General features: G+C 40.1%; 2 protein-coding genes across 4 annotated transcripts in view; both read left to right on the forward strand.

The window, feature by feature from the left end:
* The window catches only part of LOC115347147 (transmembrane protease serine 11E-like), a 47,192-nt gene extending 44,422 nt beyond the window's left edge, over positions 1-2,770 (forward strand). For both annotated transcript variants that reach the window (XM_030028197.1, XM_030028186.1), the window contains one exon: positions 156-2,770. In XM_030028197.1, the coding sequence (XP_029884057.1) occupies positions 156-317 (162 nt within the window). In that variant the 3' untranslated portion in view covers positions 318-2,770. The remainder of the gene's footprint in view (positions 1-155) is intronic.
* A 4,015-nt stretch (positions 2,771-6,785) lies between these two features.
* The window catches only part of UBA6 (ubiquitin like modifier activating enzyme 6), a 33,533-nt gene continuing 16,127 nt past the window's right edge, over positions 6,786-24,191 (forward strand). Inside the window, exons 1-18 of one of the 2 annotated variants that reach the window (XM_030013271.2) lie at positions 6,786-6,933; positions 7,227-7,354; positions 9,640-9,702; positions 11,221-11,315; positions 12,164-12,192; positions 12,989-13,083; positions 13,589-13,700; positions 14,799-14,879; positions 15,452-15,574; positions 17,421-17,544; positions 18,807-18,910; positions 19,712-19,774; positions 21,405-21,481; positions 22,160-22,226; positions 22,640-22,783; positions 23,472-23,539; positions 23,818-23,896; positions 24,096-24,176. In XM_030013271.2, coding sequence (XP_029869131.1) covers positions 9,662-9,702; positions 11,221-11,315; positions 12,164-12,192; positions 12,989-13,083; positions 13,589-13,700; positions 14,799-14,879; positions 15,452-15,574; positions 17,421-17,544; positions 18,807-18,910; positions 19,712-19,774; positions 21,405-21,481; positions 22,160-22,226; positions 22,640-22,783; positions 23,472-23,539; positions 23,818-23,896; positions 24,096-24,176 — 1,383 coding nt within the window. In that variant the 5' untranslated portion in view covers positions 6,786-6,933; positions 7,227-7,354; positions 9,640-9,661. The other variant, XM_030013280.2, reaches the window with a different exon arrangement.

Below are 24,191 nucleotides of genomic sequence, written 5' to 3' on the forward strand. Positions count from 1 at the left end.
TCAAGTTTCAGAAACTGCCTGGATTCTGCACAAATGGCAGCTCTTGAAATACTGCTTGCTTTCTTCTCTTATTGGACACACACTCCTGTCTATGGAGAGAATTATATTTTCCCTTCTGATCAACTAAATCTTTTTTCCCCCTCCTCTTTCTCTAGGGGGACTCTGGGGGACCACTGGTTACTCCAGACTCTAGACTGATGTGGTACCTCGTGGGAATAGTGAGCTGGGGAGACGAATGCGCCAAACCAAATAAACCTGGAGTTTACACACGAGTGACTTATTTCCGTGACTGGATTACCTCAAAAACTGGCATCTAATTCCAAACTAAAAAATGGATTTAACTATGTAGACTACGTGTAACTCATATTTGTCTGTAATTCTGAAATGTTATTTTTTTAGTATATATATTCCTATGTAGTTTTGGTTGAAGCAACCTTTGCCCGCAGCAAGCGCTATCTTTGCTGTCAGAGATCCTAACCCCTCGTGAATTTATACTAAATGCATGAGATTGCCTGCCTCATCTTTGAGCCTTGAAACATTCTCACTTACCAGAAATTACAAACTGACATCATTACACAAACATTTAAAAACTACCAATTTACCTGCTTTATAAATACAAATGTTTTCCAGGAAAAAAAAAGAAATTTTTCTTCAGTCATGGCTGAGGTTTGAAGCTGAACCTTCTTCCTCCAGTGAAGCAAATGCTGTCACAGCTGTGTTTCTAGCAAAGCAAACCCTTGATTATTATCCTTGTTAGAGACTATCATCTGCACAGACTGCAGCCGAGACCCTGGATGCTCACCCTGCTCGGAGGCCTTGATAGCTAACAGTGGATCAGCCAGGACTGAGGGTAGGTCCTAGCTAAGGAAAAAGAGGATTTCTATGCTTCCAGTAAGTTGGAAGGGAAAAGAGAAAAGCTTGATGTTCTTCTTTTGAAGCACATTTTTAACAGGAAATTTTTTGTGGATTCTGTGAAGTTCAAAGTGCTATTGTGGAAGTGCTTTATCACAATACTCTGCTGCTACCTCTGTACCCACTGCCTTCTAGACCTACTCTGTTCGACTCACAATATGCTTAAGATACAGAAACACAAGCTCTACCCAAATTTGTTTGTAATATGTGTGTCCCCACGAACAACCTCCCTGGAAGGAAACCCAGCATCTAAATTTGTGCTAAAGGAAAAATAAATATTCACCACAAATAAACCGGGAACTGCCTTTTTCATTCAAGAAATAGTGTGCTATTCCAAGGGCATGCCAGCCAGTAGAAACCATCTCACTGCGAAGAAAGCAATTAGGGATACTGCCTTGCTTCACTGATGGATTCATGTCTGCCATGAATGAATATGATCCTGTCTTATGAGACTGAAGAGTAACGTCATATTAAAGAACAGTCCTGATAAGAACTTCAGAGTAAATGCAATCCTTATACACCAGTTAAGCACTTTTCCTATCTCTGTGCATGACATCTCATGGATTGCTGGTGGAAGGGGGTCCAGTGATGCAGCTATTACTGTCCCCTAGAGCCCAGGCCTTCAACAGGAGGATCCAAAATGTCACTAGTATTGTCTCCTGCAGTCTTTGAATGGCCACCAGACTGCTTAGGCTGTGAATGCAGGACTCACAGGAGTCTGTATGAGACATGAAAGAAGCTGCAAGCCACACAGCTGAACCTACTACAGCTGAAAATTTCTCTGAAGCATCCTGCCTCCCCTTCTGCTCAGGACTGGGTCTCTCCTCAGCCTTCCTACTGTGCAAGCTCTCCAATAATCAGCATCCCTGGGAATGAGATGCTCGGCATTTCTTGAAAAATTCCACCCTGAATTACAAGTCTACATATGGATGGAAAATCCTATGTTTAAGCCTCGGTGGCAGAGGAAGGGGTTGTCTTATAGTTAGGGTCCTTCCAGTCTTTCTATATATCTTTTGAATTTCAGTAAAAGACAAGATGCCTTATATCAGAAAGAAATCTATTGAAGGTTTTAGATTAGTTTTGGTTTTGAAATAGTAGTATATTTATTCTCGTATTCCATGTCCATTATAAAATGAAAAGGATCTTGGGACAGTTAGGAGGATAGTTAGATGCAGCAAATCCGTTTCCTTAATTTATTGATGAAGTTTTTAATTTATGCACTTTTGAGTTGCTGCTACTTTTCAACTACGAATTTACACTGGGCCAGGTTCAGTTATAAAATAGAAACTTCATGGAGTTTTGGATTAGGTCACCTGGAAACACTGTTTTCTTCTAGTGTTCAGGTCCCCTTTTTTCGAAGGCTTCCTTTGGAAAAAAAATTACATCTAGTTTTTTGTGCCTCTTATTGCTTTGAAGGTGAAAATCATGACAAGTGTCCTTCCTTATAATCAGCTGATGAATTGCAATTGAAAGTAAACAGTAGTTCACTTTCATAGATAGCTAAGGCTTTGTTTTGCACTGAAATCTATCCTTTTGCCTAGCAAATGGAGGGGCAACAATAAGGAGGTGAGGCCCAGATTAGATACAACCCCTATAAACTGGTTCCTACCTCACACTGCAAGTGACATGTATATATAATACCTTTAAAATTAGAATGGCAGCCTTTATTTCAGGTTTTCTTTCAGAGGCCAAACAGCCAAGAGGTGTGTGGGAGAATGTCTACCTTACTCAGGGAGTCCTGAGCCAGCCAGATGCACTTTTCACAGATTTTTTAGCAAACTGTCTGGCCTGGGTTTGTCTTATACTCCATGTCAGTGTTTTATTTATGAAGACTGTTTGTTTTCTGCCCTAGAATAAAACAAAGAGAATATTGTGTGATTAAAGAAAAGATTTTTAAAAACCTTTTATTGTTGTTGATGTTAAGATTTAGCAAGGATTTAAAAAAATATAAAGGTAATATGTTTCATAACATTAAATGTATTTAAAAACAATTGCTCCTTTTTTGTCCTTTTTTTCGTAATAATAACCAAGCTAAAAATTGTATATGATGCAAAATAGACTAATATTCCTTATTTTGATATAAGACTATTCTAAAAGTGCAGCGCGCTCTGTTCATTCCCCATCCTAGGAATTGTTTGTCTTTAACAGTGGTTGGAGCTTTACGGATGTTTCAGCAAAGACAAGGTCGGACATCTGCTTTTCTAAAACACTCAAAGGTGAATTTCAGTTAAGCTAATGCTATGCAAATTTGAGAATGGATGTGAAGCTTCATCCAAGAATCCACCACCTTGCTTCTGGCCTTGGAAAAACTTATCCTTGTAATGCGGCATTGCTGGAAATTGGCTGTAGAGAGGTCTACGCAGCGGATGTACCAATTGTCCTGAGATTTCCCAGGCAGATTTAAAGCATCAAGAAACATGTCCCAAACTTCTGTTTATAAATTGGTTTGTTTGAGGCTTGCCCAATGCTAATTTTCAGCCTGGAGCACAAGTAGGAAAGAAATAAGAGGCTGATGGCATAAGGCCTAATCATGTGAGGAGGTCTGGTTGAATGACATCAATCCGTCACCAGGATTCCTTATTAGGTAAAGCTTGTAGAAACTCCAATTCCATATCTGCTGTTCCTGTTAACAAATTAGAAGAGCTGAGAGCCAAAAGTTATTATTTAACCCAATGAATATTTATCTGGCAACTTGTACTCTGTGATGTACGTGCATGGAAAAGCTGGCTTTTGCTTTTGGAAATGCATTCATACGCATGTCAGTGTGGAATCAGCTTAGGTAATTGGTGCCCTTGTTTATCTGGATCAGGATTTTAACACCATTGTTAACATGGTTTCTAGGAAGGTGTCACTTGCTAGAGCAGCCCTAAGTGACAAGATCCTTTGGCCCACCCCATTGGGAAGCTGGAGTCCTTTTAAACATGCCAGCAAAGCAGTCCTACACCGCACGTTGTGCCAAAAAGAAGAGACAAAGCCTTGCCAATCAGCACCTTGCTCCTGCAGGAGCTGATGGTAAGCCATAGCCTATGGCAGGATGTTTGGAAACCCACTGAAGGATGTTGATGTGTATTTATGGTCATTTCTGCACTGGCCTGTGTGCTAAACTGAATTGTGTTGGCCTTAGTACTTTCAAATAACCCATTTTTAGGGAGAAAGCTACATAGAGTTTTGTCTGCTAATTTGCTTATTAACTAAATAAATCAGGGAAACAAAGGCATCCCCTCCAAATCCCCACTTTGGGGTCCCCATTAAGAATGTCAAGTTGTGCCTGGAAATCAAGAAATTAAAAGACTAAAAAAAAAAGTGCAAGTGGCTGGGATTTTCCCAACAGATGGAAAGGAGATTTACAGCTATATCAGCTTCAGCTCCTTTTGAAAATACTGGCTCTAAAGATGTATTCAATACCTGCATGCAGAATGAATCTACAGTAATGCACATAAACTGAAGTTACAGAGATTTTGGGCATGAATAGCCTCAAGTTCCGAGGTGGTGGTGTTCTGACCACAGCCATGTACCACTCATTGCTTCAGCAAGTCAGTAAACTGACAGCCTTGCTTCGTACATTTTGCCAATCTCAAAAGCTATAGCTGACTTTAACATGGTACAAATATGGAGTTGGGAATTCCTTTAAAATTCATTTATTTAACCAAATTTTCTAAGATTTTATGGTTGTAAGTATTTTTAAAAAGTAAGGCTATAGGGAAAAGTCTAATGGCTCCAGATGTTTCAAATTTTGCAAAATTGGAAAATAAGAGAAAAACCTGTATATTTTTTTATTTGATATCATCAACATAGAGGGCTCCTGAGTACACCTACTAATTGATGCATGTGGAAACCAGTTTCTTTGGCTTCTGGGGTAAACAGAATCTGTCCATTGTTATTTGGCAATTTATCTTAGAATGCCCATGTTCGGGTTTCACTGATGGTTAGTCTTTGCTTAATTACTGCTAAACTGTTAGGCGAGAATTAACTGGATGTTGCTGTTTCTCCGTTTAGGCAAAAGGCTCGTCAGTATTCTCTGTTACTATGCAAAATCTGTTTCATGTGAGATGACTGCATACCAAAGTGACAGGACAGAAAGATGGTAAGTAGCAGTGGATTTTTTGTTTTGTTTTGTTTTGGGGTTTTTTTGTTTGTTTGTTTTGTTTTTCAATTTTTCACAACACATTTGATTGGTAAGTTCTTAAAAATAAGAATTGTTACTTTAACCTTAAAAAAAAATTTGAAACAGGTTCCTTTTTAAGGAAAGAAACCACAAAATTAAAGGTAAAAATCACTGACAGAACTAAAAATTCGCAAAGTGGCAAAACTGAAGCTGACATTTTTTGCTGTCTTTAAACTCTCCTTCACTTTTTTCTTCTTTATGGCTTTTTCACTTTATAGCTGGGACTCCTGTTAATTCTGTTCATCAGGTACGTGCACTGCTCTTTGAAATTAATTTATTGAAATAATGGAAGTAATTTTATTCTTGTATTTTCTGATTTTTATGTATTATGTGAAAAAGCGACAAAGCACATACCAGCCTTAAATATCAGTTCTTTATTGGTAAGGATTGCATTCATCATGCTGCAGAACTGAACGGCTTTCTCCCTTTATCCCATCTTCCAGTCCAGCATTTCAGGCTTCTAGTGGCCTCTAGTGGTTCTTTGAAATTTGCCCACATCTTTAATTATTTCTGTGTCACAAAAAACCTGTGTAGCAGGCAAGTACTTTCACCCTGATCCTGCCAAAGCATAGCCCATGTTTGAACGAGCACAGTGTTGTCCAGCTGCTCTTCGTCTTTGTTACTAATTCAGTACAAAAGCTGCGCGTGTTGTTGAACTGAAGTGTAAAGCTTGAGGAAGACATGGAGGGTTGCCAGAACTCTGTTAGAGCTAGATAAATGCTAAAATAATGCATTGGAAGCTCACAAAGAGGACAAAACTTGGGTCTTCTTGCCCCTAGAAGTTCCCCAAAACCCAATCAAGATAGAGAAAAGGCTTCCTTTTTTTTTTTTTTCCTTGTGTACTGTAGGATGCAGACAGTTGGTTGTGGGTTTTTTTTTTCAAAGTTACAAATATCTTAAAATTTAAGGTGACTATTCTGTATACACTGTATGCAGTGACATTTTTCAGTCCTGGCTTGTGCAGTAGCATGAATCCCTCCCATTCTAGCTAAGATGTGCTAATGTTATCAAGAAAGATTTAAACTCGTCTCACCTACCCCAATGATAAGAGATAATGAAAGGGAAGGCAGTGTTTAAGTTGAAGGGAAATTAAACTGCCTAATGGGAAGGTGGGCAGCGCTGGGATCTTTATCAGAGTTTGGGAGACTGGAGAGAAAGTATTTATAGGAGGTAATGTTGAGCTGGTGGTGGAGGCAGAGTGATGGTTGCCACATTCTCCTGGTTAAATGCCACCAAAAAAAGGGAAAATGTTTCCACAATCCTGTATACCGTGTTGGCATGGGATGTACGTTGGTTTTGACTACTTTTGGCCGAATCTCTGCTCCTCTATGGCCTTGGGTGCTCTCTAGCATTTCGCAACTTCATTCCTTAGCCCCTTTTAACGAAATTTTGCCTATTTTTGAGGTAGGCGACATATTGCTGGCGCTCTCCTGCAAGATGTGGAGGAGACGGTTACCTCAGAAGCAGGTCTCACAAGCGCTCTTGATCGTCTAAACTGGTGACGCTTGAACCTAATGGGGATTTTTTTTTTTTTTTTTTAACAACACGGCGTGTTGCTTTTTTGGGCAGAAAGCGGCGTATTTTTTAACGGCTTATGCGTCTCCCGTTGGCTTACTAGCGAAGGCGGCGCTGCCTGCCGCCATGTCGCGCCAGCCTAAGGCCGTCCGCCGCGGTCCGCCCCCTCACGGCGGGAGGAGGCGGGCCGCGGCGGGCGGCCTTAGCCCGGCCCCTCATGTCGGCGCAGGCGGGGAAGCGCCGCGGCACCGGCGCTGCCGTTTTCCATCCCCTTCCTGCCTCTTCCCCCGTCGCCGGCGGCGGCGTTCGGGCCTCGATCGCAGCGCCAGGCCGCCGCGGTGGTGAGGGCGGTCGGCGGTGGGGCTGAGGCGGGCCTGAGGCGGGCGGCGGGAAGGCGGCGAGTCCGGAGTAGGCCGGTCTGCCGGGTGGCGGTTTCCAGCGTCCCGGGAGCCGGGGCGTCGAGGTGGGGGGCTTGCAGCCGGTCTGGCTCTGCTGGGACCCGGGTCGGGTTGGTTTCGACGCCAGTCGGCTCTGCTCGGTTCCTCGCTGTAGGTCCGAGGTGTCCTTTTTGCCCCCATTAGCCCGGCTGGGCAGTTAACAGTGGGTCTGAGCGTTCTCTCTGTCTGCTGAACAGGGAGCCTGCATCGACTGGGATCCGCCTCTGGAAACCCTGGGTAGGTGGGATGAATCCAGGCCTCCCCGCCATCCCAGCCTGCTGAACAGCAAGTAATTAATACTGCTTCAGCCTGCGCTGACTCGGAGGTAAGAAACACTGTGAAACTGGCCCACTGCTACAGCTCCTGTGCCTTCGCTGTTCTTCGGAGCATCTTAGTTCTTGGTAACATGTAGCTTCTCAGTTTGTCCCCGGGTTATGTCCCACAAGCAGCTGAGACTTTAAAAAATGAAGGACGTTACTTACACAGTTAAATAGAAGCCCGACATTAAAACTGATAGTGTTGGCTTTTAAAAAGAAACAGGCAAGTGTATAAATGTCGAGCATCTGGTAACAACTAGGACATAATGTTAGAATGGCTCCCTCCCCTGCCCCCCATATTACATGCCTTTCTTTGAGACGGATTCAGTACCGGTTGAACTAAAGTGGGAAATACAACTTGGATGCGGGAATACATTAACAAAACTTTGCCCTAGAGCCACTTGACAATAGTACCACTAAGTCCTCTTTTGGAAGGAGGTGTTTTGCCGTACCTGACAGGCACACTGGCAGTAGCTCAGTGCTGCAACAGAGAATGAAGGAGGAGAACTGGGAATTGATAAATATATTGGAAGAGCTACTGTCAGACGGGTCTGCGTGAGAAAAGTTTCGCTTGTGGGTTGATCGCACATCCTCGTTGTTTACAAAAGGCTGTTTGGGAGGGCACACTGATTGAGATGGCTGTCAGCAACCACAACAGAGGAAGCTGGGTGGTTTTTATCCAGGGGTGGATCACCTTCCCCACCTTAGTACCACAGACTGTTTATGTTGGGCTGTCCCAGAATGCCTGTGCTGTTTGTGGAGGGTGATCATGGAGGAGCAGAAGAGCTTGGGATGGTTGCTCTGGGCCATTATGAGATGGCCCTGGCTTGGTTTGAGGAGAACTTCCAGTCTTGTGTCCTAGGCAGTGGCTGAAATGAAGGCTTTTACCTAAGCAGGGACTGAAGCCTGTGACTCTTTGATGAGGTGTGTTGTTCTGTGGGTTTAGTTCTGGGTCCTAGGATAATCTAGTAACATTGGCATTGCTTGTCTTCAGCCCTTATTGTATAAGGGCATGGGAGCTGCACTGAAGTGACGGTGGTATAGATTGCGATGGAGGTGCCTCACGTTGACTGTCTTGTGTGTTAGCTTATGTGTAGGAGTTAGTACCCATACTGTGAAAGAGCTTAACTGGTGAGACTTGTGGCCTGCTTTCAGTGTAACTGTGTCTTGCTGCACTACTTCTGCGCTTTCTAATTCAGCCTAAAAAATGGAAAGGATAAATTGCAGGTCAGAATGTTGTAGTCTCCCAGGTTGTGACAGGCTGCAGGTGCCATACTTCAGAAATGTTAAAGTGTTTGCCAAAACGATCTGAACAGTAAATAGGAGTTAACCTTTGGGCGGGATTGCCTTGAAAGCTGTTTTAGGGTATATCTGCTCTCGGAGAAAAAAACCTCAGCGTGTCTGAGCCTTTGCTTTTCAGTCTCTTAGGAGAAAGGATTGTCAGCCATGTCTAGCCAACGCAGCTTGTAGGGAGTTGAAATAAGATGTGTACCTTCCTAGTAGTGATGGGAACTGATGTTCTGAGTCAAACCTGGGGTCTATTTTGCTCATCTTCTATTTGGTGGCAGTCACCTGCCAGATCTAGGAAGCACCAATTCCCAGCCTGTATAGCTAAGAAACAAGCTGCGCAGTGGCAGTTTGTTCCTAATCCTAGTGCTTAGTTATCACTAAGGTAACTTAACAATGAAAAAGTCTTTGCTAATGACTGAAGGCCTTAATAGCACAAATTATGTTTTTTCTTAAAATCTTAGCGAACTGTTTAACTTGATGTCTTAGTCAAATGTTAATTAAGATTTTTGGGTATTGATTTCTTCAGTTAGCTAAAACAGTAACTTGTTTCCTAAGGATTTTCAATTAACAGAAATAATGCAGTGTAAGTAACTACTCCTTGTCATTCAGTGATCTCCTATCTTCTCTTCCAAAAAAAAAGCACCAGTTGGGTAGATGCATGTTAAAACAGCTTGGAGCTGTTAATATAAAATGAAATTGTGCTTTTAATAAATCTGACTGTGGCAAATACAAGAAGTAAGTCTTGCATCTCCTCAGTGGGGAAATTAATATGTCTGTATTTTGAAATAATTTATTAAAGCTTTGGTTGTTCTTGTCTCCTGGCTCCTATGTGTTTTAATTACCTAGATGCTGTGGTGTTCTATAGACTTCTTAATGTTAAAAGTGATTCCTGTGTAACATCACTTGTTGTATATTTCAGTTCTTCTATTGAAGAATTGAGGGGGGGCCAACTGTGAAATTGCATCCAATGTAACCAGATTATTTCTTTTTGTAACCCGTCTAGCGTAAACAAATCACATTGCATCATGGCGGCAGACTCTATGGAAATTGATGATGCTTTGTATAGGTAAGAATATCTGATTTTTAAGTGTTGCTCTTGACTTTTCAGCAACACTTATGCTTACATGCAGTAATGTGAAAGGCAAGGCTTGAAAACACTATCTCTTGCCTATTAGGTAAAGGTGTGTGTACTTGTGCTGCTGTGTCCCTCCTTTTGTAAGGCAAAAAACCCCCAAGTGTTCAGCAAGTGAAATAAATAGAACCCACTTCTTGCAAAGTTAGCAGTGAGAACTGGTTGAATTGAAGATATGATCCCATCTTTCTGTAAAACTGTTCCTTTATTGGTCTCATAACAGGTGTTTTCTGACCATTATTAGTATTTGACCAGTAAAAAGCATAGGTAAATACTATGGAGTTGTACAAAGTTCCAGTAGTATCAATAATGTGTGCTTTTTGGAAAACAGGAATAATACTTCTATCCGTAATACGGATATTCTTTCTGCCTTTAGCTTGTTTCCCTTTGACGTAGGAGATATTCCTCTCTTTCTTATTCCTCATCTTCTTTCACTACCTTCTTTTCGCCTTCCTTTTCGACATTATGTAATTTATCTCCTTCATAATTTCATTTATTCCTCTGTCTTTGCCATACTTCTCTGTCCTCATGAACATCATCAGTATTTCTCTTATCCTTCAGGGTTTTGGGTTTTTCTGGTGGATTTAAAAAAAAAAAAAATTTTGTTTGTTTCTTTTAATTTCTTATCTGGGAGTGGCTTGAGATCACTTGGCATGGCAATAGTTCAGAGAGCTTGTACTGGAACAAATGGTATCCCTGGAAAAACATGGTGGGATGAAAAGCTTCTTTATATATAAAAGTAAAATAAAATAATTTAAAAAAAATCATCTCTATGTGAACAAATGAGGCTTCTTTTTATTTCAGTGCAATGCTTCTTGTGATGTATGTGTCATTTTACGTTTTGTCACTAGTCTTATGGAAGTCATACTTTTCCTTGGTGGAAAAGTTGGTATTCAGAATGGTTTAAGTTTAATTGTACAGTTGGAAACTAAAAGCTCAGGATCTGACTACAAAAGCTGCTGCACCCTCTGGTTTGAAGATTCCTGATAACAAAGAAATTCTTTGGCTTGCTTGTGTCTTCAATCGTTAATTCCAAAAACCTACTATCCTGAATAGGTTTTACACTAATTTAAAATTAAAAAGTTATTCCTCTTCTCTAAAACCTGGCACTGAAAAGGTCTGTGCTAAATGGTTTTCCCTATTTGGATTCTGAGTGCTAATATTACATTTGATATACATTTATTTCCTAAAGCACTGTACAGTTCAGATACACGCATGTTATGTCCTCAGTTGCTTGTTCAACGGAGGGCTGGTAAATAGAACTGTGCACCTGTGGCTCGTGACACACGCTCACTGCAGAACTTGGTGTTGCAGATTAGAAACTGGTTGGAGTGATAGAATAACTGAAAATATTTGAACTTTCTTGGAAATGACTGGGAATTCTTAACTTGCTTTCATATGCTCTTGACTTTATTTGTATCTCATTTTGATGTGAATTTATCTTTGCTGTAGTCGCCAGAGGTATGTTCTTGGAGACACGGCAATGCAGAAGATGGCTCAGTCCCACGTATTCCTGAGTGGTATAGGTGGTCTTGGTGTGGAGATTGGTAAGTTAGGTGATGTTTATTTAAGCAGATACAAGTGTATGTAAACATACTGTCCCAGAATACTTCTAAAGCTTATTTTAGGTGTAATAAGCATATCTGAAGTATCTGAGAGAATTTATATGTGCATGATGTGTATGAGTAACATAGCAGATGCAGGAAAGATCCTCGACTTTTCTCTAGTAAGTTTTTTACTAGAACAACATTTCAAATTTTACTTTAAAATGTGCTTGCATGGGCCAGATCACTTTACCCAAAATCTTATGTCTTGGGTGAAGGTTGAGGGTGGATAATCCAAATTATTCCTTTAGGCATCAGTATCAGTGAATGTAATACAGGAACAGCTATAGCCCGAATTATCCCCATGTGGGAAATGGGGGGGTGGGAGGTAGGAGAACAGGTGAAATTTGGTGAAAAATGCATAAAAAACTGCCCTGGTGCAGAAGACTCCTTAACAATTTCCCTTACTCTTTGTAAGCAAGACTTGTCTTGGCTGGTTCTTACCTGGGGTACTCTTTCAGTTGGCTTTAATGGTACTCTGCACCAGATACCAGAACAGACTCATGGGGTTTTACAGTTTATTGTCATTAGTGTCTCTGTAATCACGCTTGTGGGATGAAGAGCTGACAAATGACAAATGTAGAGAGCCTTTTTAACCTTTCTCATTTTATTCTGCTTTCAGTGGTGCTGTAGAATGCTTGAGCCAAATGTAAAAGAGAACAAACCCTTAAGCTGTGAAGTTCTTAGCAATGGCATACTGTTATTGTCCACCCACATAACTATTCAATTACAGATTTGCAAGAAACCTGCAACAGTCCTTCTCTCTCTTTTTTTTTTTTTTTTTTTTCCAGCAAAAAATATAATTCTGGCTGGGGTAAAGGTATGTAAAAGAGTTCTGTTGTTGGGTATTCTTGGGTGAGCAGGACAAAAAGGGACAACACTACTAGCTTGCTAATTTTAAGATTCTGAAACTGTCTTCCAGTAGAAGGATTGCAAAACATTTGAGGACCTGGGGTGAAAACTTTTAGTCATCTGGATGTTCTAGTGGTACGGTCAGAGTCTCACGTTAATGTCCACTGCACTCTGAAATAACCTCATGTAATATTTTAGCCAGCTGCGGATCAGACATTGAATCCTTTTGTACAAAGTGGCCTCTCCTAAATGGAGTGATATAAACTCAAAAGGCAAACTATTCAAAATATGTTACCCTATTCTGTCATCCATCAGAATCCTTTTGTGTAGATGTTAGAATGGTTGGGTGTTTTAATCCAACAACTGCTTTTGTGCTGCTGGGATTAATTTTATTAGAGCTAAGCCTTTTAAAACTCTTCCAATCAAAAAACCCCTTGTTTATATTTTTGGGAGTCCATTACTTTACAGATCACAATTGGCCCTAAATTGCAGCATGGCAATAATCATCCTTGGCATTTAAATGCTCTCATCACTACAAGCTGGAAGGAAAATGCTTAATGAAATGCGTATTGCAGATAAGTTTCTGTCTTTCAAACAGTAAGAGTTTTCTTGGAAAAGAGGTTGGAGGAGCTTGTTCTTATATGTAGTACAACTAACTCTCCTGCAGTGCTACTCCTCCAGCGTTTTATGTGGGGCTTAATCCTTTTGGGTGCTATGACCATGTACGCTTCTTCCAGTAAATGCTTTTTGCTGAATTTTCTTAGGCTCTTACAGTTCATGACACCAAGCAGTGTACAAAATGGGATTTGGGGATCAACTTCTTCATCCATGAAGATGATATTACCAGTCAAAGGAACAGGTTGGTGAAGTCTTTGGAGTGAGGGAGGACTGAACTTGACTAGGAGTAACAGTTTCATCAGTGGCAAAAATAACAGTTCATTGTCCAAAAGCTACTAGTACCTATCAAATACTTGGTAAACCTTTTCTCTGGAGTTACTGGTTTTGAGTACAGTGCCCAGGTAAGTATTAGGGGAAGTCTAGGTTGGGACTGGAGTTCTCTCTGAGTTAAATATCTCACTTCTTGCAGTTGGGAGCTTGTAATGTGAATTTAATAGTGGGGGCCAGGGTCAGCCACCCCTGTGAGACTAGAAAACAGTCATGACACCAGACCGTCAGTGAGTCCTGCTGTATATTGGACAAAGCTGTTTTCCTCAGACCTGCTAGGAAGTGTGAATAAATGAGTTGGTGATTATTGCCAGGAGACTTCCTGAGGGACTCTTGTAGGGCACGTGTGGTATGAAATTCTGTATTGAAAATACAATTTTGTAGATGCATAAAAAACTTGAAAGTTGTTGTTCTTTCAGGGCTGAGGCCACACTTCATCGTATTGCAGAACTCAATCCATATGTCCATGTAGCAGCATCAGCTGTGCCACTAGATGAAACCACAGATCTGTCGTTTCTAAAGCAGTACCAGGTATGTCACTCTTAAAGCAGTTGTATGTGGTATTTTGCTCGGAGCAAACAACTGGGATTTTTTAAATGTTTTTATGTAAGTAAATAAAATGAAAACAAACTTTAAAGTACATTTTGAGATGATGTAAAGAAAGAAGTAGGTCTTGTGTTAATGAAATGGTCTTGCTTCTTTTTTTCAAGGCTGAAACAGTTGTTTTGTGTTCCTAGCACTTTCTTATGACACTTGTTATGGAATTTACTTTGACAATAAATAGCTAAGTGAGATTGCCATACAATTTTTTGGTTTTTTGTTCGAAGGTGAAACGGAGACTTTTTCTTGCAGCTACATAGCAGAGATGTTCTATATATATTTGGTGTGATGTATTCCAGGCAGTAGAAACTCAGGCTGTGTAATTTGATCATTTATGTATGTATGTATCTAATGAAATGTAAGCTCCTCTGTGGTGGAATGAGGATGTTTTCAGTTGGTGAGTTAGGTGTCTCCTGCCTGTGTGCGTGGCTCAGTCTGAGTTGGGAACTTTTTACTGTGTGGCTATTGGTTATACCCAAGCTCACAAAGTTTCTGAATGTCTCACTGTAATAAGCCATGTATAACTGAATGGGACACAGTGCATATGCTTTGTAACCCAATAATATCCTAAATGTTAAAAGAATGCTTACAGAAATTATATGTCTGCAATTTGATGAGCACCAGTACTTGAAGCTTGTGCAGACTTCTTGGTGTGCACTGATGAGTATCATTTGTGTTTGTTTTGCTAACTTTAATCTTAAAATTCAAGATCTACATTTTCTCTGAGATTATCCATAACTGTTTTTCTAAGTATTCTAATTAGGTTTTGAGTTTCACAGCTGCAGTAAAAAAAAAAAGTGAGAATTTGCTGTTACTGCTCTTGCTCATCTTGTTTCCAGAACTTGTGGAGCAGTAACCCATCTGTTCTAATGTGTAATGAGAAAACTGACTCAAGACTGCTTTCTCTGTTATGTGTGTGGGAAAGGAATCAGGACACCTGAGTAACTTACTATTAGTACTACTTTTTTCATAGCCTGAAGATGTTGATTGCTTTCAGTGTCTTAGACTTATTTCTGTTGTTGTTCACAGTGTGTCATACTGACTGAAGTAAGTCTGTTGCTGCAGAAGAAGATTAATGACTTCTGTCATGCTCAGCAGCCACCTATTAAGGTAACAGAAAAAATTAAACACATGAATAATCCATACAGTGAGCATTCTGGACCTCCCAACATGTTCTATCCAGAAATGGAGAAAGCTGGTTAAGAGGTGTGTAGTTCTATGCAGATAACATGTTGATGGAGCAGTTTGAGTTTCAGGAGTACGATGCTGCTACTCTGTACATGTGTCTGATGTTATCTGGATACCAGCCCAGATAACCATAGCTTGGTTCTTAAAAAAAAAAAAAAAAAAAAAAAAAAGTTCTGGTAAAGAAATAGTTTTCACTGTTAACTCATAATTGTTCTGAAAGAACATGCTGAGACTGAATGTAAAGGTAGTAGAAATGGCAGTATTTCACTGTGTATTGGTGTGTTTCCGGTTTTAGTGTAGGGGTTCAGAAATGCTCCAGCAGGTTCAGAGTCTGTCATGAATGCTGTGCTATATTGTCAGTGGCCTGGGTGCATATGGCAGGTTTCCACCATAGAAGTTAAACCTGCTAGCCTTGGACAAGGTTGAATGTGAGAGGTCATTCCTTTGGCTTGTGCTGTTTTAGGGATACTCATGATTTTTACTTTCTCTTGTAGTTCATCAGTGCAGATGTATATGGAATATGTTCACGTTTGTTTTGTGACTTCGGTGATGAATTTGAAGTGCTGGATACAACGGGAGAGGAGCCAAAGGAGATCTTCATTTCAAATATAACACAAGTAAGGGATAGAAGTCATTGTGCTGTTTTAATTTTTTTATAATGACTTGTTATTGGCTATGTGACCAAGCAGAGTGTTTCACTTCAGCAGCCTGCTAAGCAGTTGAAAATTGGCAATATAGCAGAGGCAAAGAAAGTTACTTCATTCTTGTGTCTCGATCAATAACGGTCAGTGATAACATGCTCACATTGTAGAGCATGCTGATGCCTCCTGGTCATTACTTGTAATGTAACGTCACAATATTGAGTCTCTTTTGAGAGAGAGAGAGATGAGATGAGATGTAGAGAGAAGAGGACATAGCCTTGGTGTGGGAATAGGTTAAGTCTTCTAAGGAAGCCCTGAAATAGGCATGAAAATAGCATGTTTTTATGAGAAACTGCAGCACACATAGAGGAGGATAAGTGGAATGATCAAGGGGATTGAGAGCCTGTTTTGAAAAGAAATTTCAGGGTTTGTTTTAAACTACCAAAGTAGAGGCAATGAGAAGAGGATATTACTGCTAATACCTCCAGTGCAGAACGTTAGAGAGGATGTTCATTTGATCTTGTATTATTGTTTTATAAGTAGAAACGACTTAATCTCCTCTTATCTCTGGAAGTCCAGAGTATAACCTCACTCATCCAGTAGCAAGTCTTTTGTCCTATCTCCAGTCTAGCTGTAATAACTGAACTAGAAGGGGTTGTATAGGAAGTTGGGTTTGATCTGAATTAAAGCTCATGATATGATTTGGGTAGCCTGTTCTTTGGTATCTTTAAAAGGGAATGGATGACTTGATTGTCCTCATTAATTACATAGAGTGCACAGTTTTGTTTCATGGCTTGTGCTGATTGCCTGCCAACTCAAGGAATGAATATTTATCTGTGCATATATCCTGTGATTCATAATCTGATACTTGAGTTTAGTTGTGTCTTGCTTCCACTCTCTGAAGTGTAAAAGTGACCAGAATTACAACTCAGTACTGAAAACACCATCAAGTGGCTGTTCTTGTCCTGTGGACAGGGTCAACATGGCATTCGGTCCCTAAATCAGAGAAGAATTTTCTCTGGTCAACTCATTTGCCATTCTCCGTGCCACAGAGAATGTTGTTCACCGTAATTAAGTTTCATGCTACTTAACTGAAATCTTTCTAATATTGGGAGCTCAGGAAGGGATGGCAGGAGAGTTTAGAGGCCAGGCTTGCTTGCAAATCCACTATGTTACAGCCTGAGCTGCACCACAAGGTCTTGATGAGCTGTTCTCAGACTGCAGAGGATTATCTGTGTGCATGGGAGGTTGGCATGACATCCTGTAACAGGATGAGATGTTGTCTGAGATTCCTGCAAGTGTAAGCTAGCTTGTTTGTGATCTGCTTGAGGCTGTGGGTTTCCTGTATTTAACCATGTCCAGCTTTGTAAGCTTCCTAACTTTCAAGAATGAGTTTCAGGTGTCCATTTTAAGGAGATCAGATGCAAAGGAAGCATGGAGTAATAAGGACCATTCACAAGACTTTATTTCTTAATATCTGTGAAAATTTCTTTGTACATATAGTCTATTTTTGGTTTGGAAAAAGGAGATAAATTTGCTACTACTTCAGAATAGAACAGTGGATTTGACTGCTAAGAGCTAACAAATGCAGTTTGCTAACATGCTGAGAATTGTAAAAATGAGAAAGTTTGTGTTATGAAAACACTGTTAAACTGAAAATAACAGGACTGAAAAAGTTATCATAGGTTATGGCAGAACTGAGGTACGAAAAGTATTAGAGGCTGCTGTTTCAATAGGCAAAAAGCTATGTGTCTGTGATAAAGCGTGACTCCTTTACACAAGACACTTTCCTCCTTGCTAACTTTGCCATTTTCACTTTCAGTCGAATCCTGGTATTGTCACTTGCCTTGAAAATCATCCACACAGGCTTGAAACAGGACAGTTCTTAATCTTTCGGGAAGTTAATGGAATGTCATGCTTAAATGGATCCACACACCAAATAACAGGTAAACTGTTGCTCACTCATTTGCAAGATATTTATTTTTTGGCCTGTTTTAGCTCACTCTAGTGTTAGTTACTGTAGCCAGAGGAGTGCTGGGTTGTGCAGACCTCCTGTGAACTTGCACAAAAAAATATGCTTTCTGGTGCAAAGGTCTTCCTACTGTAGTCTTGACTCCATTTCCATTTAGTCTTTCCAAACTCATCTTGCTGCTTAAGGAGCAGTGGAAACTCTCAGCTAGTGGAAACTAGTTGGCAGCCTCTGAGGTTACTGTTACTAGTTTGCTGATGAAACTGTTTTGTTTTTTGGAGGATCCCATAATGCCTGTGCTTCTGTCACGGTTTTGGACTAAATTAACACCGCTTTGTGTGTCACTGTTTGCCTTGTAGTTTTTTGGGTGACAATTTAAGAGTACAGGGATGCATTGACATCACTGTTTCTAAGCATGCTTTTGAAGTGATTCTCATGATTTATGTTTACCCTGCTTTGGTCTGCATCATGCATGTCTCAAGGCATGCCAGTTGGTTCCTTTTGGATGCTGGGGAATTGCCCAATTCCCAGATCTGAATGCCTGTTTGTCTGGAGCAGAAGAGAAGAGTGGGTTGGTGGGGGTTGTTTGTTTGTTTTTAACTATTTTGTGGTCTGAGACAAAAACAGTACCCTTGAAACATGTGGTTGAGTCGTTTGGACCCTTTTGTTTTGCTAGTGTTGATGCTGTGTTCAGTTCCTTCCTCTTAATCATGGCCCAGCTTTTGGTGTCAGTTTTCCATTCAGTTTTCCAATCCAAGACAAATTAACAATTTTTGTGTCTTCTTGCTTTATCTGAATGATGCTCCAGGTGGTATGAGAGGAAAGATGCAACTGAAATGCTCCAGCTGCCCTTTTTGATTGCCTGTTCTAGTCACGGGGCTAAAATCCAGCTCTGAGCAGTATACTGGTCACTGCTGTGCACAGTCTAAATAAAACCAAGAGTGATTTCATTTTTGTTATAGAGCTGTGGTCATCAGAATTCTTGTTAAATCTGCTGCCTCTTTAAAAAGCTTATTTCATAACAGATCATGTGAAACTAATACTTTAGCCCAGAGACTGGCAGAGAGGGACAATCCTGTTAGGAGGATCAGCTGTGTTTTATGCTTTCAAAGCAAGGTTGCACACCACAAAATTAGAGCATAAGAAGCATTGGCAAAACCCCACTTTATTGTATACAGAACTGTAGTATCCAATGACACTTTTGGTTATCAGTCACTGTTTATTCTCTTCTCTTTTCAGTGGTGTCACCTTATTCCTTCAGCATTGGTGATACGTCAGATATGGAGCCTTACTTACATGGAGGCATAGCTGTCCAGGTGAAGACACCCAAGATGTTTTACTTTGTAAGTGTGTGCTTGACATAACCAGATTCTTGAGTGTTAATGATCTGAGCACTGGATGCAGAGTTCAACAGATACATAATTTGTTTACCTGTGATTTGGGCTTACACTAATTTTATTGGTAAGAATAGTGATACTGATTTACTAAATCATAGAGAATAGGAAATGCTTCAAAGTTACCTGCCAGTGTAGAGAGAAAAAAAAATTAAGGGCAGGTTATCCCTGTACTGCTGGGGACTCCATGAAGGTCTATGAATATGTGGTTTCTTGGTGGCCTTCTGAGAAGGAGGCAGTTGGGTGAGTCTGTATAAGAGGGGTTGCATGCTACATGGTACTATATGCCTTTTTGGGCCTGCAGAAAGTAGATCCCGACTGCCCTCAAACATTCTTCTAAAAAGCTAGGAGTGAGGACCAGCTGCTTCTGATATGAGAATGCACAGCTCAGTATCTTGTCTCTGTGAAGCAGTAGCTTCCTGTTCTTCCTGACTGGGGAAGTTCTACAAGCAAACAGCCAGTTGCCTATAAAATCTCTGATTTTATATGAGCTGATCTCAGAGCAGTTTGAGATGGGTCTTGCCACTAGGATGTGAAACATCTCTGACCATTTTCGATTTGACAAAACTTGCAGTAGACGATTATTTTATGCATCTTTTGTGGCATTAATAACAGAGAGAGTAATAGCAATGCTAGTAAGAAAGGATATTTGGTTCTTAGTCTCTCCAGGAAGAGTATTGTTTTGTCAGGTGGCAATGACTGTCGTGTCCTTAAGTGGGTGTGTTGTTATCACGAATTCTGTTTTTCCAGGAACGGTTGGAGAAGCAGATAACAAATCCATTATACCTTGTTGCGGATTTTAGCAAGCCTGAGGTAATTAACATGTGGGGATTTGGGCATAAGTGCTTTAATGTTAAAACTACATGGAATGTAATCTGCATCTTTATGTGTAGAACAATATAACTTCCTAACTCTATTCTGTAGTAGTTAATTATGAGTTTAAAGTGTGAAATAGGAGTGAGGTATCAGTTTGTGTGGTCACACAGAATATACATTATGGTTTAGATCACCATAGAGGCTTGTTATCCATGATTTGCACCAAGTATATTGTAATTGCATAGCTCAGCCACCTCTGCTGTTTAAAATCTCAGTTTTTCATAAGTCTTTATTTCATGGGAACGTAAATTTTGCAAGTGACAATGATTTTTCTTGTTGCCCTGGTTTCAGCTGGGATAGAGTTAATTTTCTTTCTAGTAGCTGGTATAGTGTTGTGTTTTGGATTTAGGATGAGAAGAATGTTGATAACGCACTGATGTTTTCAGTTGTTGCTAAGTAATGTTTAGACTAAGTCAAGGATTTTTCAGCTTCTCATGCCCAGCCAGCAAGAAGGCTGGGGGGAGCACAAGAAGCTGGGAGGGTACACAGCCAGGACAGCTGACCCAAAGTGGCCAAAGGGATATCCCATACCATGTGATGTCATGCCCAGTATATAAACTGGGGGGCATGGGGCTGGGAGGGTGGATCGCTGCTCGTGAACTAACTGGGCATCAGCTGGGGAGTGGTGAGCAACTGCATTGTGCATCACTTGTTTTGTATATTCCAGTTCTTTTATTATTATTATTGTCATGTTATTATTGTTATTATTATAATAATTATTTTCTTCCTTTCTGTCCTATTAAACTGTTCCTATCCCAGCCCGCGAGTTTTACTTTTTTTTCCTGATTCTCTCCCCCATGCCACTGGGTGGGAGGGAAGTGAGTGAGTGGCTGTGTGGTTGCTGGCTGGGGTTAAACCATGACACCTGTATTTAATGGTGTTTGGTTGATAAAAATCACACTGGCATCAAAGCTGGGATAATCTTAAAAAGGTGATTGTAGGTTGGTTGGAAACTGGAGTTAGCAGTGTAAGAATAATTTTTTTTTTCTTTGAGAAAATGATTCAGTGGTATTTTTACAGTCTGAGAGGAAGCTGACAGTATTTGCCTCTTACACAATTTTAGTTAAGTATTATGGACATGCAAGGCATGTAAGTCTCAGGCTCATTAAAATCTTAAACTAAAAAATGTTAATCTAATGATTTTTTGCTTGTTTGGTAATGTAAGGTGTGACTTGCCTGTTCAGATTTTCTACTTTTGACCCTTAATGCTGGGCTTTGGTGTTGATGTTGGCAAAATGCAATGTCTAGTTAAAAGAAGATTACCGCATTTTCCAATTTCAGCCCTAAATTCTTTTGGGGACTCTTTAGTTGGACTTAGTTGAAGTGGGTGTTGAATGTGTGTGAAGGGTATTGCATTACTACCGAGTAATACTTTATGATCCCAGTTTGTAAAAACATTAGTGTAAGGTATTTCAAATTCACTTTTTAATGCTATTTAAAAACTTTTTGGGGGCGGTATGCTTAAGAGACAAGGAAGTGAAACGGTAACAGAAGAGTTCAAATAATTGGTTTTGGTTCCTTCAGTTTTCTCTTTGTAACTGTTCAACAGCTGTTGTTGTCTTAACAGGCACCTTTGCAGATCCATGTTGCCATGCTTGCCTTGAACCACTTCCAGGAGAACTTTGGTCGTGGACCGAACATTGGGTAATGCAGCAGTCTTGTGTTTGCTAAGCCTTGAATCAGACAGATCTCTCCTTTTATTGTAGTTACTGGTTTGATGTGCAGCAGGGTACCTTGTTTGTCTGGTACTTAATAGATGACATAGAAATGAAATCTTGAAATCTAGATGAAAAAATGTTACCTAATGCATGTCTGGGTTTGTAACAGGGCTTTCCCAATATAGCAGTGGCACTTTGTGGGCCCAGGTAGACAGAAAATGCTTCTGGAGGAAGTCCTTCTCTGTTCCAGATTTTTCATGTTGTGGTGTTAATATGGAAAAGTTGTTTCAGTGATTCCTAAATTATCCTGTAGCTTACGTATTTTAAAAAAACAAAAAAAAAAGGCCTGAAGGTTTGTTTTTAATTTTCAGTATTTTTTTTTTCAGCTGTAGTTCTTGATGTGCATAATTTTGAGTTAAACAAGACAAGTACTTACAAAGTATAAATCTTAAGACTGGACTTGCACATGGGCTTCTCCACTGAGACTCGGGTTCTTCACCTAATTGTAACACCTAGAAGTGCATCTTTAATGCTCACTGTTAAAGCCAATATAAATTTCCAAACTCTTCCTACTGTATCCAGTGCTTTTTTCTCCGTTGATTGTGTTTCTAGAAGGACTCTGGAATGTTTAAGTGTTCATTATTGTTTCTACCCTGGTGTCTAGATGTCTTCAAGATGCTGAGGAAATGCTGAAAATAGCCATGTCTGTAAGTGAAACACTGGAAAACAAAGTAAGTGAGGAATCATCATCATTATAAGTAATATTTGATGTACTCATTTACTTGCCTAAAGGTCATGCTTTAGTTGTTGGTCTTTGTTCTGGTCTTTGTATCCATCTTTAGATGGATCAGCTGGCTTTCTGAAGGCCATGCGAGGAAACAGAATGGTGTTTCAGCACAGGTTTAACTGAATGTTCGCCTGACATGAAGGCTGAATCCTGTGGCTATGTGAATCCAGTTTTTGGATAAATGCATATTAGAAGTACTGGGTATACAGTGGATCTGTCTTCACTTGAAACCCTTTTGCTAGTCAGTGAAATAATTTGTCTGTCTTTTTACTGAAGAACAATAATTTATGAAACTGTCAAGTGCTGACTGACTCGATTGAAGGGATAAATCTGTTGTTACTATGTCTTATTTTTCAGCCTCAGGTGAATGGAGATGTAGTGAAATGGCTATCTAGGACTGCTCAGGGATTTCTAGCTCCTCTGGCTGCAGCAGTGGGTGGTGTTGCTAGCCAGGAAGTCTTGAAAGCAGTAACAGGAAAATTTTCTCCATTGCAGCAGTGGGTAAGGCTGTCTTTGTTTTTGGATTCTTATTTTGACAGTGATCTTATGAATGTATGGTTGTGTGTAAGTACTGTATGATCAAAATAGCATGAACAAGTTCTGTAACGGGGGGAGGGGGAACAAAACTTGAGACTGAATTAAGGAAAAAATATAATGTTTTTATGTGTACAATAAAAGTGCAGCCAGTTTTAGTTAAAATTTTTGTATTTGGGGTTCAGACATTATATTCTTTTTTCCCACAAGCAAGGAGTGCATGGCCACAAAGGTGTGGTATAGTCCAGATGCCAGCTTAAGCTACTGTACATTAGAGCAGTGCTTTCAGACTCTTAGGATTAAGTGTCAGAATAAAGTTAGATTTAAAAACTTCACAGTCTAATTTGGAGGGGTAACGTGGCTGTCAGAAGTCAAAAGCTTGCGGGTCATGTTTCAGTGAGCTTTTATCCCTCTGTGTCCAGGTGCTTTTTCCTGTCCACTAAAATTGAGAAGTGAACTGTAGGGAACTGAATGCTGTATAGTGTTCCACTGACAGTAAAAACTTAGTGCTCCTAAATTTCTACACTCTGTTGTACATAGAAAATATTTACTTTGTTTTTTAAACGAAAATAACATGAATGTTTTTCACAGGTTTTTCTTGGTTTTTTTTTTTTTTTTTTTTTTTTTTTTTTTTTTTTTTTTTTTTTTTTTACAGCTATATATAGATATGTTAGACATTGTAACACCTCTAGAAAAGATGGGCCGTGAAGAATTTCTCCCACGGTAAATATAACTACAATCTGCTGTTTTATGTACTGTTCACATCTGAGTCTCAAGCAGGGACGGAAGATGTCTTTTAAAGTTAGTTCAGTGCTGTTTGCTGGAGGGACAGTATTGGGGTTGAGAATGTGTGTCCTATTTGAACATGGGAGGAATAGGAATTATAGGGGACTTGGTCTGATTTTCTTTGTTCATGTCAAAGTGCAGTTTGGCATCAATGATATTACCATGATAAATGGCAACTTACTAGTCTTCTGTTTTTGTCCCCGGTGCCTGCATAGGGGAGATAGGTATGATGCCCTGAGGGCTTGTATTGGAGACTCTCTGTGCCAGAAGCTGCATGATTTGAATGTTTTCTTGGTGAGTATGACTGACACACTTTTTGCAAGTGCTTTGTCGATACAGCTAACATCCACTGTCTTCAAAATAATGAGAGCAGCCCTGATGACATGTGCCACTGCAGAATAAATGGTCCAAAATTGTAATGGGACTTGTCTATTATACTTGTCTTTGTGGTTTTCACTTAGGTTTCTGACTTTAAAAATGTCATTTTCTTTAGGTTGGCTGTGGAGCTATAGGCTGTGAAATGCTAAAAAACTTTGCACTTCTCGGTGTCGGTACTGGGCAAGACAGAGGATTGGTAAGTCACCTGTTA

The sequence above is a fragment of the Aquila chrysaetos genome, chromosome 1 (genome assembly GCF_900496995.4).
Source record: "Aquila chrysaetos chrysaetos chromosome 1, bAquChr1.4, whole genome shotgun sequence".
Taxonomy (NCBI): Eukaryota; Metazoa; Chordata; class Aves; order Accipitriformes; family Accipitridae; genus Aquila; species Aquila chrysaetos.